Source organism: Carcharhinus amblyrhynchos, chromosome 13, assembly GCF_965287045.1.
Source record: "Carcharhinus amblyrhynchos chromosome 13, sCarAmb.v2.hapA, whole genome shotgun sequence".
NCBI classification, from domain to species: domain Eukaryota; kingdom Metazoa; phylum Chordata; class Chondrichthyes; order Carcharhiniformes; family Carcharhinidae; genus Carcharhinus; species Carcharhinus amblyrhynchos.
Genome location: NC_137336.1, coordinates 66354433 through 66371962, shown reverse-complemented (window position 1 = coordinate 66371962; position 17530 = coordinate 66354433). Strand labels below are relative to the sequence as shown.

Below are 17530 nucleotides of genomic sequence, written 5' to 3'. Positions count from 1 at the left end.
ACCCTGGTAATTAAAGGCCAGTTAGTCTTAATTCAATGGTCGGTAAGTTAATGGAAAGGGTCCTGAGAAATAGGATTTATGGCCATTTGGAAAGATACAGTTTAATCCAGGGTAGTTAGTACAGTTTAGTGAGAGACAAGTGCCGCCTCACAAATTTGATTGAATTCTTTCAGGAGGTAACTAAGTGTATAGGCGAAGGTACAGCAGTTGATGTCGCATACATGGATTTTAGTAAGGAGTTTGATAAGGTTCCCCACAGTAGGCGCATGAAGAAAGTAAAGAGGTGTGGGATAGAAGGAAATTTGGCCAATTGAATAAGTAACTGGCTATCTCATAGAAGACTGAGGGTGGTGGTGGATGGAAAATTTTCAGATGGAGGCCAGTTACCAGCGGTGTACCACAGGGATCAGTGCTGGGTCCTCTGCTTTGTATCAACAACTTGGAAGAGGGGGCTGAAGGGTGGGTTAGTAAATTTGCTGATGACACCAAGATTGGTGGAGTAGTGGATGAGGTGGAGGGCTCTTGCAGGTTACAAACAGACATTGATAGGATGCAGAGCTCGGCTGAAAAGTGGCAGATGGAGTTTAACCCTGATAAATGTGAGGTGATTAATTTTGGTAGGACAAACTTGAATGTGGATTACAGGGTCAACAACAGAGTTCTGAGGAATGTGGAGGAACAGAGAGATCTTGGGGTTCATATCCACAGATCTCTGAAGGTTGACACTCAAGTGGATAGAAGGCTTATAGTGTGTTAGCGTTTGTTAACGGGGGTTTGAGTTTAAGAGCTATGGGGTTATGTTGCAACTGTACAGGACCTTGGTGAGACCACATTTGGAATATTGTGTGCAGTTCTGGTCACCTCACTATAAGGAGGATGTGGAAGCATTGGAGAGTGTGCAGAGGAGATTTACCAGGATGCTGCCTGGTTTGGAGGGTAGGTCTTATCAGGGAAGGTTGAGGGAGTTGGGGCTTTTCTCTTTAGAGCGGAGGAGGATGAGAGGCGACTTAATAGAGGTTTATAAGGTAATGAGGGGGATAGATAGAGTGGACGTGCAGAGACTATTTCCTTGGGTGAATGTAGCTGTTATTAAGGGCATAACCATTAAGGTTCATGGTGGGAGATATAGGAGGGATGTCTGAGGTAGTTACTTCACTCAGAGTGGTTGGGGTGTGGAATACACTGCCTGCTGTGATAGTGGAGATGGGCATTTTAGGAACTTTCAAGTAATTATTGGATAGGCACATGGAGCACACCAGAACGATAGGGAGTGGGATAGCTTGATCTTGGGTTTGGAAATAGCTCTGCACAACACTGAAGGGCGAAGGGCCTGTACTGTGCTGTACTGTACTATCTATCTATAACACCAGAGTGTACTTTCTCACACATTTGGGGGCGATTTTTCCATCCTGCTGTGCTAATTTATTAGCGCAGTGGGCTGGGAGATTTCAGCAGCGTCGGATTAGCATGATCCGCGCTGGGCGTTGAGCACCGAGCACCTCTCCTAGTGCCAAATTTCTGTTGTCGTCAGCTCCGAGCCAGAAATACGCTTGGAGCTTCATTAGATGTGCAGGGGGAGATTTTAATATAAATTATATTTAAATTATATGACTAGTGAGTCCGCGACTGCAAGTCTCTGGGCCTGCTACAGTGATTCACTCCAGCAGGGTTTAAAACAGCTCGTTTTAATCCGGAGGATTGGAGGATAGCGAATGTTGTCCCATTGTTTAAGAAGGGGAACAGAGACTTTGCCGGGAATTATAGACCGGTGAGTCTTACTTCTGTTGTGGGCAAGGTTTTAGAAAAAAATTATTAGGGATAGGATTTATAGTTATTTGGAGTGTAATGAATTGATTAGAAATAGTCAGCATGGTTTTGTAGCGGGTAGGTCGTGCCTTACTAACCTTATTGAGTTTTTTGAGAAGGTGACCAAAGAGTTGGATGGTGGCAAGGCAGTTGACGTGGTATATATGGATTTTAGTAAGGCGTTCGATAAGGTTCACCATGGTAGGCTTCTGCAGAAAATGCAGATGTATGGGATTGTGGGTAATCTAGGAAGTTGGATCAGGAATTGGCTATCAGATAGGAGACAGAGGGTGGTGGTTGATGGTAAATATTCATCATGGAGTTCAGTTACGAGTGGTGTGCCTCAGGGATCTGTTTTGGGCCCACTGTTGTTTGTAATTTTTATTAATGATCTGGATGAGGGTATAGTTGGGTGGATTAGTAAATTTGCTGATGACACCAAAGTTGGAGGTGTGGTAGATTGTGAGGAAGGGTGTCATAGTCTGCAGGGAGACTTAGATAGGTTGCAGAGCTGGGCCGAGAGGTGGCGGATGGAATTTAATGCGGAGAAGTGTGAGGTAATTCACTTTGGTAGGAGCAACAGATGTGTTGAGTACAGGGCTAACGGGAGGACTTTGAATAGTGTGGATGAACAGAGGGATCTAGGTGTATGTGTACATAGATCCCTGAAAGTTGGGAATCAAGTAGATAAGGTTGTTAAGAAGGCGTACGGTGTCTTGGCGTTTATTGGTAGGGGGATTGAATTTAGGAGTCGCAGCGTCATGTTGCAACTGTACACTACTCTAGTGCGGCCGCACTTGGAGTACTGTGTGCAGTTCTGGTCCCCGCATTACAAGAAGGATGTGGAGGCGTTGGAGAGGGTGCAGAGGAGGTTTGCTAGGATGTTGCCTGGTATGGTGGGGAGGTCCTATGAGGAGAGACTGAGGGATTTAGGGTTGTTTTCGTTGGAAAGAAGGCGGCTAAGAGGGGATCTTATTGAAACATATAAGATGATTAGAGGTTTAGATAGGGTGGATAGTGATAGCCTTTTTCCTCGGATGGAGAAAGCTAGCACGAGGGGGCATGGCTTTAAATTAAGGGGGGGTAGCTACAGGACGGATGTCAGGGGTAGGTTCTTTACCCAGCGGGTGGTGAGGGATTGGAATGCCCTGCCTGCTGCAGTTGTAAATGCGTCTAGTTTGGGGGCGTTTAAGAGATCTCTGGATAGGTTTATGGACGAAAAGGGATTGGTATAGGCTAGTGGATCATTGTTTTTGTAACTGGTCGGCGCAACATCATGGGCCGAAGGGCCTGTTCTGCGCTGTAATGTTCTATGTTCTATATGTTCTATGTCACTTTCGGGGAGCTAGTGGCCGACCTCACTGGACTGAAGGGAGGACAATCAGGTGCCAGCCCCCCAAGAGGGTCAGCTGGCAGGATGCCCCCAGGGGGCACCTGGGCTCTGCCCATCGGGCATGGGGCAGGGCGGTCCTGCTTCCACTCTGCAGACAGGATCGGTGGGGGAAAAGAGCAAGGTGTCGTGGCTGAGCCTGGACATGGTCATGGGGCCAGCAACTGAACTTGCCAATAATCAGGAGACCGGCAGACAGGGGTCACTGCGCATGCGGCGATCTTGGCGTTGACAGAACGGCACATGCACAGTGGCCTGCTCAGCACTATGCTGCCAGTGTCTCCAGTGGAAATAGCCCTGTCCAATGATTTTCAGTGTGATTTACGCTAATGGACTCTGCAGTGCACAGAGTGTGGGAGATTCAATTTGAAACTCCCGCTGAAAAAAACACCAGGATTAACTCCAGTTTTCATGTGAATTCAGCGCTTTGAATTTTTCTGGGAGAATCGCCCTTATCCTACCCAAGCAAATTTGATGCAGCATATGCATTTTATTTTGTATATTAAAAAGGTCATGTGAATCACCATGTTCATCCACTCAGCACCCGAGCCACAAGTCCCCAGTTCCATTCCCTACCAGTGTTGATTCAGCTGATCCCAACCACTATTTATAAACGGTTTGGATCATCTGGGCAGAGAAACCCTTCACCATATTTAAAATGTCTCTGAGGCAAGCCAGAGGAACATTTCTGTTTGCCCTTTCTTTTCCTTCACTAGGTCTGGGCGTTGCTGGTTAGGCCCAGCATTTATTGCCCATCCATAATCATCTTTGAGAAGGTGGTGCTGAGCTGCCTTCTTGAACTGCTGCAATCCAAGTGGTGTAGCTACACCCGCAGTCTGTTCGGGAGGGACTTCCAGAATTTTGACCTAGTGCCAGTGAAGGTACAGCGGGATACTTCCGAGTCACAATGGTATCCAGTTTGTAGGGGAACTTGCCACTGGTAGTGTCCCCATGCATCTGCTGCCCTTGCCCATTGAGGACGCGATTTTGGAAGGTGCTACTGAAAGAGGTTTGGTGAGTTGCTACAATGAAACTTCTTCCTTGCTGTAAGCAGAGTTTTTGACTATTTTTAAGATAGAGGTGGATAGATTCTTGGTTATCAAGGGAGTGATAGGTTATTAGGGGTTCGCAGGATGCAAATTAGATTAGCCATGATCTTATTAAGTGGAGGAGTGGGCTTGAGAGGCGAAATGGCCTACTTCTTGTCCTTGTTTGTATATTATTTATCTGCTATCTCAGGCAGCTGCTCTTCCCAATCTTGCAGCCTCTGTGCCACATCCCCACTCCCTTTCAATTCCCCCAAATCACATCTTAGATTTGATAATCCGCCCATCACGCTCAATTGGTCAGGGAACCACGCCAATTTAGTAGCTGCCTCTGAAAAACCCAAAAGCTGTTTCCCTTCAGGATTTGGGGAAATTCCAACCAGATACAGTCCCAACCCCTGTTTCCTTCTTCAGTTGGGAAAATCTGCCATACTGTCTCATTTCAGGTGTTTTTTCATAAAGGTGGTCCCACTCCTGTAAAATCCATGTTTAAAATCACAGAGGAAACAAGCACTTGCTGTGTTTCAATTCACTGTGGTCAACAGATCTTGGACAAGTCTCCAGCTGTAATGATCTCATGTAGTAAACAAAAAAGCACAACCATTAGCAGTTACAGTCTGGCAGCATATATCCATCAAAAAACATTCACATGGGGACATTCTCTGAGCTCAGTAAACACACCTCATTATTTTTAAAAATATTAAATTCACAGAGTCAGTGGTCTATTTGTGACAAGACATCATTAAACGTGCAATTCCCCTTCCTTCTGATCGCACAACACGAGGAAATGAAGCAGAGACAGAAAGGGCACACGCGGAGCAGCTGCATATATATGTGATATGGAAGCAGTCATATGGAAATGATCTGTTTAATACCAGTAATCTCAAAAATGTTCAACCATGTTTGAAGCATCTGTTTTTCCATATTTCTCATCACCAAGGTAGTCTCAAGGAGCTGTCTCCCAGTGCGTTGAGTTATGATTGATGTTTGCCGGTGCAAGCGAAGATTGTCTGCCTGTAGATCTGTGACTTCTGATAAATCAATGCCCATCTAGAGTTTAGTTGGTGAACTTAGTTCCCAGAGGTTCAGCTATCAAAACATTTGCCTCATGTTTAATAGCAAGTTTGTGATGCTGATCCACTTAGGCACTTGGATATGAGTATGTTACATAGCATACACAGCACAGAAACAGGCCATTCTGCTCGAACGATCTGTGCTAGTATCTTTACTCAACACCAGTCTCCTTACATTCTATCTACTTCATCTCACTTTCAGCTTATCTTTCTATTCCCTTTCCTCTCCATACTCATCTATTTTCCTTCTAAAAGCATCAGAGCTATTTGCCTCAACCACTTTCTATTACAGCAAGTTCCACATTCGAACTATTCTCACAGTTAAAAACCTTCCTTATTTCCCTCTTGGATTTGTTAGTATCTTGTATTTATGAAGTAGCTACTTCAGGGAGATTGTGGTAACTCTGCCCTGGCCACTTAATGGTTGTGACAATAGGTCTGGTTCACTGGCTTAAATAACTTCATTAGGGCACCATGTGTCATCTGATCTTGCTCCCAACTTAATTTACATCTAACTCATAGTCAACAGCATTGATTTAACATTGAGTACCTTCATATGCTATGTTAAATCAATGCTGGGGACGGAACGGTGGCACAGTGGTTAGTACTACTGCCTCAGAGCACCAGGGACCTGGGTTCAATTCCCGGCTTGGATCACTGTCTGTGCAGAGTCTGCAAGTTCTCCCCGTGTCTGTGTGAGTTTCCTCCGGGTACTCTGGCGTCATCCCACAGTCTAAAGATGTGCAGATTACTTGGGTTGGCTATTATAAATTGCTCCATAGTGTCAGGAGAACTAGCTAGGCAAATGCATGGGGTTAGGGGGGTAAGGCCTGGGTGGGATTGTGGTTGATGCAGACTCAATGAATTACCTCCTTCTGCACTGTAAAACTCTATGATTCTATATGAAGCTGCCCTTGACAAGGCTGAAACTTTAGAATATCACTTTTTTAAAACTCAAGCTGATTTTTTCATGAAAATTTGTGAGGGCAAAATTTCTTGCTTTTTGCTCACAGCTAGTTATTGGCTAAAATCAGCTTGTTAATTAGTATTTCTCTGGGCCCATACAAAAATACATATCAATCATTCAGTACCTTTCAAGGAGAGTCACACATTTCAAATTGCAGTAAAACCTCAGAAGGGTCACTGTTTATAAATCCATAGGCTTTGTTCAGCAACCATAAACTACACAACACAGCCGAATCTTAATCCAGAAAATCATTTCACAAGAAAACAATATTCATCACAAGAATAATCCATCTGACTTGTTAAGAGTTCCCACATATCAACAACTGTCTGTATTTATATTGTGCTTTTAATGTACAAAATGCAGCAAGGCACCTTACAGAACAAGGGCATCAAATATCATTCCGGGAACAAAAACAAAAAGTGCTGCAGAATCTCAGCAGGTCTGACAGCATCTGTGGACAGTGAATAGAGCTTTGAGTCCGGGTGACCTTTTGTCAGAGCTGGAGCTGACCCTTAGCTCTGTAAAAGGGTCATCCGTTGCCAGCATTTTGTTTCAGATTCCAGAATTTGCAGTAACTGGCTTTAATCAATCCAGAGAGAAGAGTTTAGAATGGGTAATGAAAAACATGTGAGGAAAATGTAGATTGGAAAAACTTTGGATCTGAGAAGGGTGCTTAAGAGAGATGGACAAGTTGGGGAGGACTTGGGAGGGAGATGATGGAATCTTGGGAGGAAGATGGTAGAGATTGAGTAGTCTTGTGAAGGAGGTAAAGGAAGATGAGAGATAGCCTGGGACCGAGGTGGAGGGAGGTAGACAACGGTGAACATCTTTGGAGGGAAGGGAAAGAGCTTTGGAGGGGAAATGGAGGAAGACAGGAAAGAAAATCTAAGATTGCAGAGAAAATGGACAATGACCACGGAGGAATTTGAAGGTGAGTACTAGAAGAAGCTAATTATTTAATCTGAATACTATACTTCATGTACATATCAGCCGAGAACAATGCAAGACTGATAAATAGGAGCTATGCTGCTTACCAATGATAATACTGATGTCTTTGCTCGCTTGTATGCAAAATATTGTTTGAAACTTAGTATCGGCTTACTGATTGTCCCATCAAGTTGCTGATAGCATTCAAACAGTTAGTAAATGGAGCCAGTGTGAGGTCAAAATAACCTCCTGGAATTGATATCACATCTCTTACTAAAATACAGTTTGGATTATATATCAGAATGGCAACTCAAAAGTGAAACCAACAACATTTCATTCGAAGTGAACAATGCATTCAAATTGATCTCACAAAATTAACTTTTAGTGTATTGAGTAAGAACCACTCCTGTAAAATAAAACACAATGCTGGATAAACTGAGCAGGTCCGGCAGCATCTGCGAAAACACAGTAAAAAGACTTTTTACTGTGTTTACGCCAGTCCAACGCCGGCATACCCACAACATGAGCATCTGCGAAGACAGAGACAGAGTTAACCTTTCAAATTTATATGACTTTTCCTTAGCTCTGCAGAAGAATCACTTAGAATCAAAACATTAGCTCGTTTCTCTCTCCACAGGTATTGCCACACCTGCTGAGATTATCCAGCACTTTATGTTTTATTTCAGATTTCCAACATCCTGCAAAATGAAATCTTGCATCTCATTACCTTCCATCTATTTCTCATTCTATGCACACAACAAAGTGTTGCACAATTGTCTTTAATGTTCTTCTTCTTTAATTTTTTTTGTGCCACTTATTATTTTGGCATTGCATTAATGTTTATCCAGCAGTATCAGGAATGCTCATAGCACATGAAAGAAATTCAAACCTCGGGCAGTTATACAGAAGATAGTTACAGATAGAAAAATGGTAAAAATATGATAGAGAATAGATCAGTATCATCCAAAGAGATAGATGAACAGGATATATAGACTAGAGATGGATAAATCAGAAATATACATAAAAAAGAGACAAGTAAATAATTCATGCAGAAGAGACAGATTAAACAATGTAGAATATAGATAGATTTATAGAGTTTATACAATTGAAATGTGTAAATATTAATATTGTGGACTGTACCAAAGCATTACTGAATAACCCAGTGCACCAGAGCAGATTCTCAACAGCCCATCACCGATATGAAATTCAGCAGACAATAAAATACACTCTTACATGAGCAGTTACTTACCATAAATTGACAAGAAATGGGTGTTCCAAACCCTGCATAACCTGTAGCTCTTTAAATACATTCCGCACTTCATTACGCTCTACACACTGCTGCTTGTTCATGTATTTCATGGCATACATCTTCTTTGAGTCTTTCTTCTGTACAATGCAGACCTGGGAATCACAAACAAAACACAGTTGCAGAAAATATACATAAGGCGAGGTGACTGAGCAAACACTAAAAGTAGACACGCAAAGTCAGAGGTTTGTGCCCATTTTACACCTTTGTGCATTCTGAATTCATAATTCATACGTTTCAGAGTACAACATTTAGTTTTAGGGATTAAAATTTTAACTGTACAAAATGAGGATATTTGATTGAGAAACTGGTAAAAACCAACCCTGAAGTAAATGTAATTCAAGCAAGCTTGATGTTTATTTCACTTAAAAGGATAGAACATAGAACATTAAACACTACAGCACAAACAGGCCCTTCTGCCCACAGATTGCGCCGATCATATCCATACCTACCAGGCCATAGAACGATCTGTAACTCCCAATCCCATTAAAAGGATGGGTTAAGAGGTTAAACATTAGAAAGGCAAGATTATAAAATGGCAAGTAGGCTTATTTAGCTACAGACTGGAGATGTGACATTTGCATTTATTCCAGTAAAGAGGAGGCAATTCATATGGTTTCTCTGAATCAAGGAAAACTTGGAATTAAAAGGTAGCTAATATGCATTTCTACCTGGGAACTGTGTGTGTCACATTGCCATAGAGATGAGTAAAGCTTAGTGTGATTCTTTATTTTGAGTTTATCTGTGTGGATTTAGTTTGGGCACAGCCAGCAGAGAGTTAATGCTCGGAAAGTCAAGTAATAAGTGGTGTCCGCTTTGATTCTAATGTAGTTTGTAGATGCTTAGAAATCCAAAGATAAAACCAGACCTACTCCTGAAGTCAAGTCAATGCTAGATCTATCACCCATGATGCTGCTTGTGAGTGGGAGCTGGTACACAGTGTAAATGGCAAAGAGGAAAAATGGAAGATTTGTTGAGAGGAAGAAACCCACAGTGAATGACAGTTAATTTTATTCCAGTTAGAATTGTACAAGTAATCAGCTTGAAACCATGGCAGAGGTCTATTTAAAACGGTGTTTTCTAATGTTTTAAGCTATTATGCAGGCGTTCCAGGGAGACCTGAGCTGCAGAATTGAGGGGAAAGAAGTTGGTAATGAAATTGGAGAGCAATTTAACCAAAATTAATGAAAGTGCCCCCAAGAAGTCCTGCACTTTGGTGAATAGATGGAACATTGAAGTGTAATCAGAGTGAATTCCAGAGAGCTGTGATCTAACTTTTGCATTAGTCCCAAGAAAAGTGAATAAATCTTAAAAGATTTCAAGACAAGGAAACACTTGCAGAAAATAAGTAGAACTGAATTTATAGCACAAGTCTCTATAAGGTATAGTATTAAGAGACTAGTGCTTATTTCATTTAATTTCTTATTAACAAAAACTGGCTGTGTGTAAAAGTAAAGAAAAGTGAAGGCTTGCAGCGTAGTTCTGTCAGCTAATTGCTGGGTGATGAAATTTCTTCTTAAAAGGCCCTTAATTGGATCATAATAACACCCCTGAGAAACTGACACAACATATTCCAATTTTCACCCATTTAACATGACAGTTTTGAGCTGTCTTTAATGGAAAGTAAAATTTGGTAAACTAGACAGTTGATTCAATTTTTGTTAGGTGGAGTTCTGTCAAAATTACACCAATTCCCCACCACTACAACTCACTTCCCCTCCCCTAGTCAGGGCCAGTGCTTTGGAAACATTAAAGACAATTTTACCTCTTTAGTGTTTGCATCAGGAGCTCCCAATTAACATTTGTTCATAATTTGTGTCTTTCTTCCCCAAAAGTAAAAAAAAAGACCCTCAAAGACTTTATTTTAATGAATCATTGGGGTTTATTTCAACAGGGCATGAACAACCTGGGATTGGTAGCCTTACTGCCCTATTAATTAAATGGATTGGCACTACTGAATTACCCCTTAGTGTCAGGGGGACTATCTCGGGTAAATACATAGGGCTATGGGCATAGGGCCTAGGTGGGATTGCAGTCAGTGTAGACTTAATGAGCCAAATGGCCTCCTTCTGCACTATAGAATTCTATGATCTATGATTAACACTGGCAAATAACCTGTTGACATTTTAAAAAGGGAGCTGCCATCTGTTTCAGCTGGTAGGGCCCACTTAACAGAGGAAATTGTACTCATCAGGAAAGATTAAGGAAGCTGGAGATCTTTATTCTGGAGAAGAAAAACAGAAGGGTGACTTAATTTTTAACATTTGGGAAGGAATTTGAACACTAGATCAGCACAAGGGGAAAAGAATAGAAGGATATGATTGATTTAGATGGATTGGGGTGCAAAGGGACTCATGTAATGCATAAGCACTGGCTGGGTGGAATTGTCTTTTTAAGTAATCTACGTGATTCCGTCCATCATGGAAATTGGGATCCTAGGACCCACGAGTACCACTTTAACTCAAAACAGGTCAGATCACATTCTGTACACTCTATGACCACCACTTCCACAGGCAATGGACTCAAAGAGGCCCCATTCAAGTTAAAGTTTGAAATGGTTTCCGTGGGACAACTGGTATGTTTCTCATGAGGAAGTAAATGGAATTAATTTAGAAAGGACAGCCAGTGATATTACTTGCTGAAGACAAAATGCTTCAAACATTCAGATGGCATGCCTTCTGTTTTAGCAGACGTAAGTTTGTCTGTTTCATGTCATGCAAATATATTAGACATTAATTTGCTGGCAGTGTCAGCTTGGTTCAGTCCAAATTAGCATTCTTGCTGAATCAGAAAAATCAAGATTTTTAACAGGAACATGCAAGAATTCCAAATTTCAAAATGCTGGGATTGTTTGAACTTTTTTGTTTACACTCTTTCGTTTATCCTGATAAGTGCAAGGTGAAAAACTTCAGCAACATATTTCTTTTCAGACAAATTCAAGTTCTACACTACTAAGCGACCGTTAAAATCAAGACTCAAGCTATCCACCCACCTCTTATAGGCTCAGATTGGTACTTGCCTGCAATTCTGAGTGAGTGCCTTGTGACTGCTGCTATCTTTTAGATGGGATGTTAAATTGGGGTTTATCCTACCTATCCATGGGGATGTCAAAGAGTCCATGGCACGATTTGAGAGTCCTACATTTTTCTATTACCAAACTAGACTTTGGTCGTTATGGATTCGTGAAGGGGAAGTCGTGTTTAACTAATTTATTGGATTTCTGTGAGGATGTGACTAGTGCGGTAGACAGAGGGTAACCGGTAGACAGAGGGTAACCGGTAGATGTGGTGTTTTTAGATTTCCAAAAGGCGTTTGATAAGGTGCCTCACAAAAGGTTGCTGCAAAAGGTTAGGGTGCACGGAGTTGGGGGTAAGGTGTTAGCGTGGATTGAGGATTGGTTGTCTAATAGGAAGCAGGGAGTTGGAATCAATGGGTGCTTTTCTGGTTGGCAGTTGGTGACTAGTGGAGTGCTGCAGGGATCGGTGCTGGGGCCTCAACTGTTTACCATTTACATAGATGATCTGGAGGAGGGGGCTGAGTGTAGCATAATGAAATTTGCTGATGACACGAAGATGAGTGGAAAAGCAAATTGCATGGAAGGCGTGGAAAGTCTGCAGAGAGATCTGGATAGGCTGAGTGAGTGGGCGAGGACCTGGCAGATGGAGTATAATGTTAGCAAATGTGAGGTTATCCACTTTGGTAGGAATAATAGTAAGAGGGATTATTATTCAAAGGTGAAAAGCTTGCAGCATGCTACAGTGCAGAGGGGCCTGGGGGTTCTTGTGCACGAATCGCAAAAACCCAGTCTGCAGGTGCAGCAGGTGATCAAGAAGGCGAATGGAATGCTAGCCTTTACAGCGAGGGGGATAGAATATAAAAGCAGGGAGGTCTTGCTGCAACTGTACAGGGTACTGGTGAGGCCGCAGCTGGAGTACTGTGTGCAGTTTTGGTCGTCGCACTTGCAGAAGGATATATTGGCCTTGGAGGGAGTGCAGAGAAGGTTCACTAGGCTGATACCGGAGATGAGGGGGTTAGCCTATGAGGACAGATTGAATAGACTGGGTCTGTACTCGTTGGAGTTTAGAAGGCTGAGGGGGGATCTTATAGAGACGTATAAGATAATGAAGGGGATAGATAGGGTAGAGGTAGAGAGATTCTTCCTGCTTAGAAAGGATAGCAGAACTGGAGGGCACAGCTCAAAATAAGGGGGGTGGGGTGCAGTTTAGATCAGAGTTGAGGAGGAACTTCTTCACTCAAAGGGTGGTGAGTCTCTGGAATTCTGTGCCCATTGAAGTGGTGGAGGCTATGTCGCTGAATATATTTAAGTCATGGGTAGATAGGTTTCTGATAGACAAGGGAATTAAGGGTTATGGGGAGAAAGTGGGAAAGTGGAACTGATCCACTTCAGATCAGCCATGATCTTGTTGAAAGACGGGGCAGGCTCGAAGGGCTAGATGGCCTACTCCTGCTCTTATTTCTTATTTCCTATGTTTCCAGCCCCACAAGGAGGAAACAGTGCCAGATTTAGCTGTGGTATTAAGTGAGATGAGTAAAGTACATAACAGTGGGGGAGTATTTAGGGAACAGTGATCATAATATGTTTAGCTTTAAAGTAATTAAAGGAAAGGACAAAACAAATATAAATAAAAATATTAACCAATGTACACTACTTTCACTGAGTTGAAAAAGAATCTGATCAAGGGGAAGTGGAATCAAGTATTGGTCCAAAAAACTGTAATTGAACAACAGAAGGTTTTGAAGAGGTTTGGTACAAAGCAGGCACATTCTCACAACTGATTTGGAGATTCAAGCGAAATGGTAAAAAGGGGCTTCTGATTAACGTAAGTTTTGTAATACAGCGGAGAGTCAAGCTGAACATAAAAAAGCACAGAGAACATCTTAAAAAAGGGAATAAGGGGGCAAAAATGAATTTGAGAATCGATAACTTTTAAGGGATCCAGAAAGTACTGTATAAATATATAGGGAGCGATTCTCTCAGCCTGCTGAGCTGCTTCAGTGGAGGTCATTTTAGTGGGCTAACTGCTGGGAGCCACGGCCTGCACAAGACTCCAGGTGCCAGATTTCCGGTGTTGTCAGCTTCACGCCAGAAATCGATGTGGGGATTAGCGTTCCATTAATGGGCCCAGGACTGAAATCTCCAGGCCAGCTAGTGTTTTACTCCAGCAGGGTTTACAATAGGTCCCCGCTTGCAGGGTGTTGGTGGCCTGACCCCACTGGAGATCAGGGGTGAGGGAAGTGCCCACTGGGCAGTCCAACCTTGCCCCCTTGGCACTGTGCAGGAGGCAAAGTGATGATACCCAAGCGGGCAACTTGATGGCCCACTGGGCATTGGACAGTGCCAAGGGAGTGGGGCTTAATGGGGGCAGGGATTTTGTTGCCACCCTGCACTTTAGGCTTAGTGACAGAGGAGAGGGAGACTGAAGTAATGAGGGGGGTGAAGCTGGCCTGGAGCAGTCCGGGGGGCCGGTGATCGGTCATCTGGCACTATTCCTGTAGACAACAACGACTTAAAGATCAAAGCCAAAGGCTCTGCAATCTCCTCCCTAGCCTTCCAGAGAATCCTCGGATAAATCCAATCCAGCCCAGGGGACTTACTTATTTTCACACTTTCCAGAATTGAAAACTATGGAACTCTCTCCCACAAAAAACAGTGGATGCTAACATAAATAATAATTTTAAATGCAAGATTAGTGAGTCACTGCCAGTCAAGAACATTGGGATATGGATCCAAGGAGTGTGGATGGAGTTAAGATAATGATCAGCCATGATCCGGTGGTGGGAGATTAAACAAATGTTGTATATGTTCAGTAGGGCTTAGAAAGAAATTGTAAGTGTTATATGGTTGAACATTAAGTGTTTATCAATAACATATAACTGTGTACATAAACAAAAGCATGAAGCAAGCATGGGGTTAGATTATTGTCGGGGCTAATGATCAATGAGCTAATCCCATGCTTGCTTCTACACAAGTCTCTGTTTTGTCCACAACTGATTCAAGTCCTAAGTCATGTGTCTCTTTACATCACACAGTGGACAGTACTGGTTCCCAGTCCCACATTAACCCTTATATAAAGGCAAAGTACTGTGGATGCTGGAATCTGTAACAAAAGCAGAAAAAGCTGGAAAATCTCAACAGGTCTGACAGCATTTAGAGTCCAGGTGACCCTTCATTAGAGCTCTAAAAGAGCAGAGCAGAGCCAAGGCTAAAGAGAAAGGTATTATTATGAGAAATAAAAAACAGACCATGATAGAAAGGGATAGAGGGTACAAATTTAACAGTAGATCAAGAATGTGACTAGGAGGTTATATAAAGAATAAAAGGATAAAACTAAAAGCCTTGTATTTGGATGCATGCGGCATTCAAAACAAACAGATGAACTGAGAACACATGTTGAAATATATAAGTACATGATTTGACAGCAATTATAGAGACATGGCTGCAGGAGGGCATGAATTGAGACCTGAATATTGAGGGATACCGGATATTTAGGAAGGACAGGAAGCGAGGATAACGGTGGTGGGATGGCTCTGTTAATGATGGTATTAACACACTACAGACAGAAGGCCTAATTTAGGGAACTGGGATGTTGGAGTGGTTTGGGTAATGATGTGAAATGGTAAAGGCAGGAAGTCACTTGTGGGAGTTGAGTACAGATCCTCCTAACAGTAACCACATGGTAGGGTGCAGCATAAAGGAAAAAAATAATGGGAGATGTTAATCTAGTGTACACTGAAAAGTCAGATGGGAAAAAGGTAGACTAGATGAGACACCCAGTGAATGCCTTCAGGATAATTTCTTAACAGCATGTTCTAGAGCCAACCGGAGAGCAAACTATATTAGATAGGGTATTGTGCCCTAGAGGGCAGTGACCATAATGTGATTTAATTTTATATTCAATCCGAGGGAGAGAGAAATGAGTGCATTTAAACCTAAATAAGGACAATTATGAGGGCATGAAAGCAAAGCTGGCTAAAATGAATTGGTAAATTAGGTTAAAGGATAAGTTAATAAGAATGCAGTGGTAAACACCTAAGGGGATATTTCAGAATACACACATTCAAGTGAGTAAGAGGTCTTCCAAGAAACGGAGTCACCATCCACAGTTAAATAGAAAGCTTAAAGATAGAATCAAACAAAGAAAAAAAGCATATAATTTTGCAAAGACAGGTAGAAGGTCAGTAGACTGGACATAATAAGGAACAGCAAAGGATGACTAAAAGATTAATGAAGAGGGAAAAATTAAGAGTACGAGAGAAAGTTAGCCAGAAATATAGAAGCAGATAGTAAGAGTTTGCATGAATACTTTCTAAAAAAAAAGTTATGAAATGAGCACTGGTCTCATAGGAAGCAAGTCTGGAGAATTGATTATGGAAAACAAGGAGATGGTAGATGAATTGAACAAGTATTTTGCTTCAGTCTTCATTATAGCACACAGGTACACCAAGTAATTAGGAAAGCTAAAAGAATGTTATCATTTATTACAAGGAAAACTGAATACAAAATAGAGAGGTTATGCTTCAGTTGTACAGGACATTAGTGAGATCACATTTGGAGTAGTGTGTAGAGCATTAGTTTCCTTATTTAAGGCAAGAAGTAAATACACATTGGAAGCAGTTCAGAGATGGTTTACCAGACTAATACCTGGAACAGGTGAGTTGTCGTATGAGGAAAGATTGGACACAGATTGTATCCACTGGAGTTTGTATCCACTGGAGTAAGGGGCAACTTGATTGAAATATAAGATCCTGAAGGGTATTGATAGGGTGGATGTTTCCTCTTGTGGGAGAATCTAGAACTAGAGGTCACAGTTTAAAAATAAAGGGACTTAAACTCATTTAAAACAGAAATGAGTTGGAAATTTGTCATTCAGAGTTGTGGGTCTTTAGAACTCTGTTCCTGAAAAGCAGAGACTTTGAATAGTTTAAAGCGGAGGTGGTGAGACTCTTAGTAAGCAAGGTGTCAATAGGTTATCGGGGTTAGTAGGGCTATATTTGAGGTTATTATTAGATCAACCATGATCTTATTAAATGGCAGAGCAGATTTGAGGGGCTGAATACCCTACACTCCTGCTCCTTGTTCATTAGTCAGAAAGCTCATTTGGAACACAGGAGCAGAGATGATTAGCCTAATGGCCTCCTTCGGCACCATAACAATTCTGTGATCTCACTGAATAGCAAAACAGGTTTCACTAGCTGAATAGCTTACTCCTGTTACAATATGACCATATGAAAATATGACATGGGCCATCCAGTCCCTCAAGCCTGCTTCATCATTTGATAAATCATGGCTGATCTGATTCTGGTCTCAACTCTACTTTCCTGTTTACCCTTGTAACCCTTGACTCCCTTGTCAATCAATTATCTAACTCAGCCTTAAAAATATTCATTGACCTTGTCTCCACTACTCTCATGTGAAGAGAATTCCAAACATCAACATTCCTCAGAGCAAAAAGAAATTTTCAAATCTGTCTTAAATGGAAGTTCCCTTATTTTTAAAGTATGTCCCCTAATTCTGGGCTCTCCCATGAGGGAAAACATTCTCTCAGTATCCACCTGATCAAGTCTCCTCAAGGTCTTTATTAATAGAGATATGGGCCGGAACTCTACCATCTCATCTGCCCAGAAACAGAGCAGGTGAAGGTCTGACAATGGAAATCTCTGTTGACCTTGGGCAGGAATTTCCGGTCTCATTCAAGCAAGGCTGTAAAATCCCACTCATGGCGTGCAAAGGCATTAAGTCAAGCTAAAGTTGTTTAAAACACAAATAAAGCCTCAGCTGGAGTATTATGCCACACTTTAGGAAGAACTTCAAGGTCTTTGAGGGGATTAGAATGATGGTGGAGATGAGGGATATGGAAAGACTGCAGAAGCTGGCATTATTAACTTTAAAGCAGAGATGGTGAAGAGGAGGTTTGATAGGAGTGTAAAAAAAAATCATGAATGGTTTTGATAAAATAAATAAGGAGAAACTGTTTCAAGTAGTTGAAGGGTTAT

At 41.9% G+C, this 17530-nt stretch overlaps 1 protein-coding gene across 1 annotated transcript in view; it reads right to left on the bottom strand.

Moving 5' to 3' along the window:
- LOC145351562 (serine/threonine-protein kinase 32A-like) overlaps positions 1–17530 on the bottom strand; it is a 241343-nt gene that overhangs the window by 144649 nt on the left and 79164 nt on the right. Inside the window, exon 3 of the mRNA XM_080201156.1 lies at positions 8459–8610. Within this exon, the coding sequence (XP_080057282.1) occupies positions 8459–8610 (152 nt within the window). The remainder of the gene's footprint in view (positions 1–8458; positions 8611–17530) is intronic.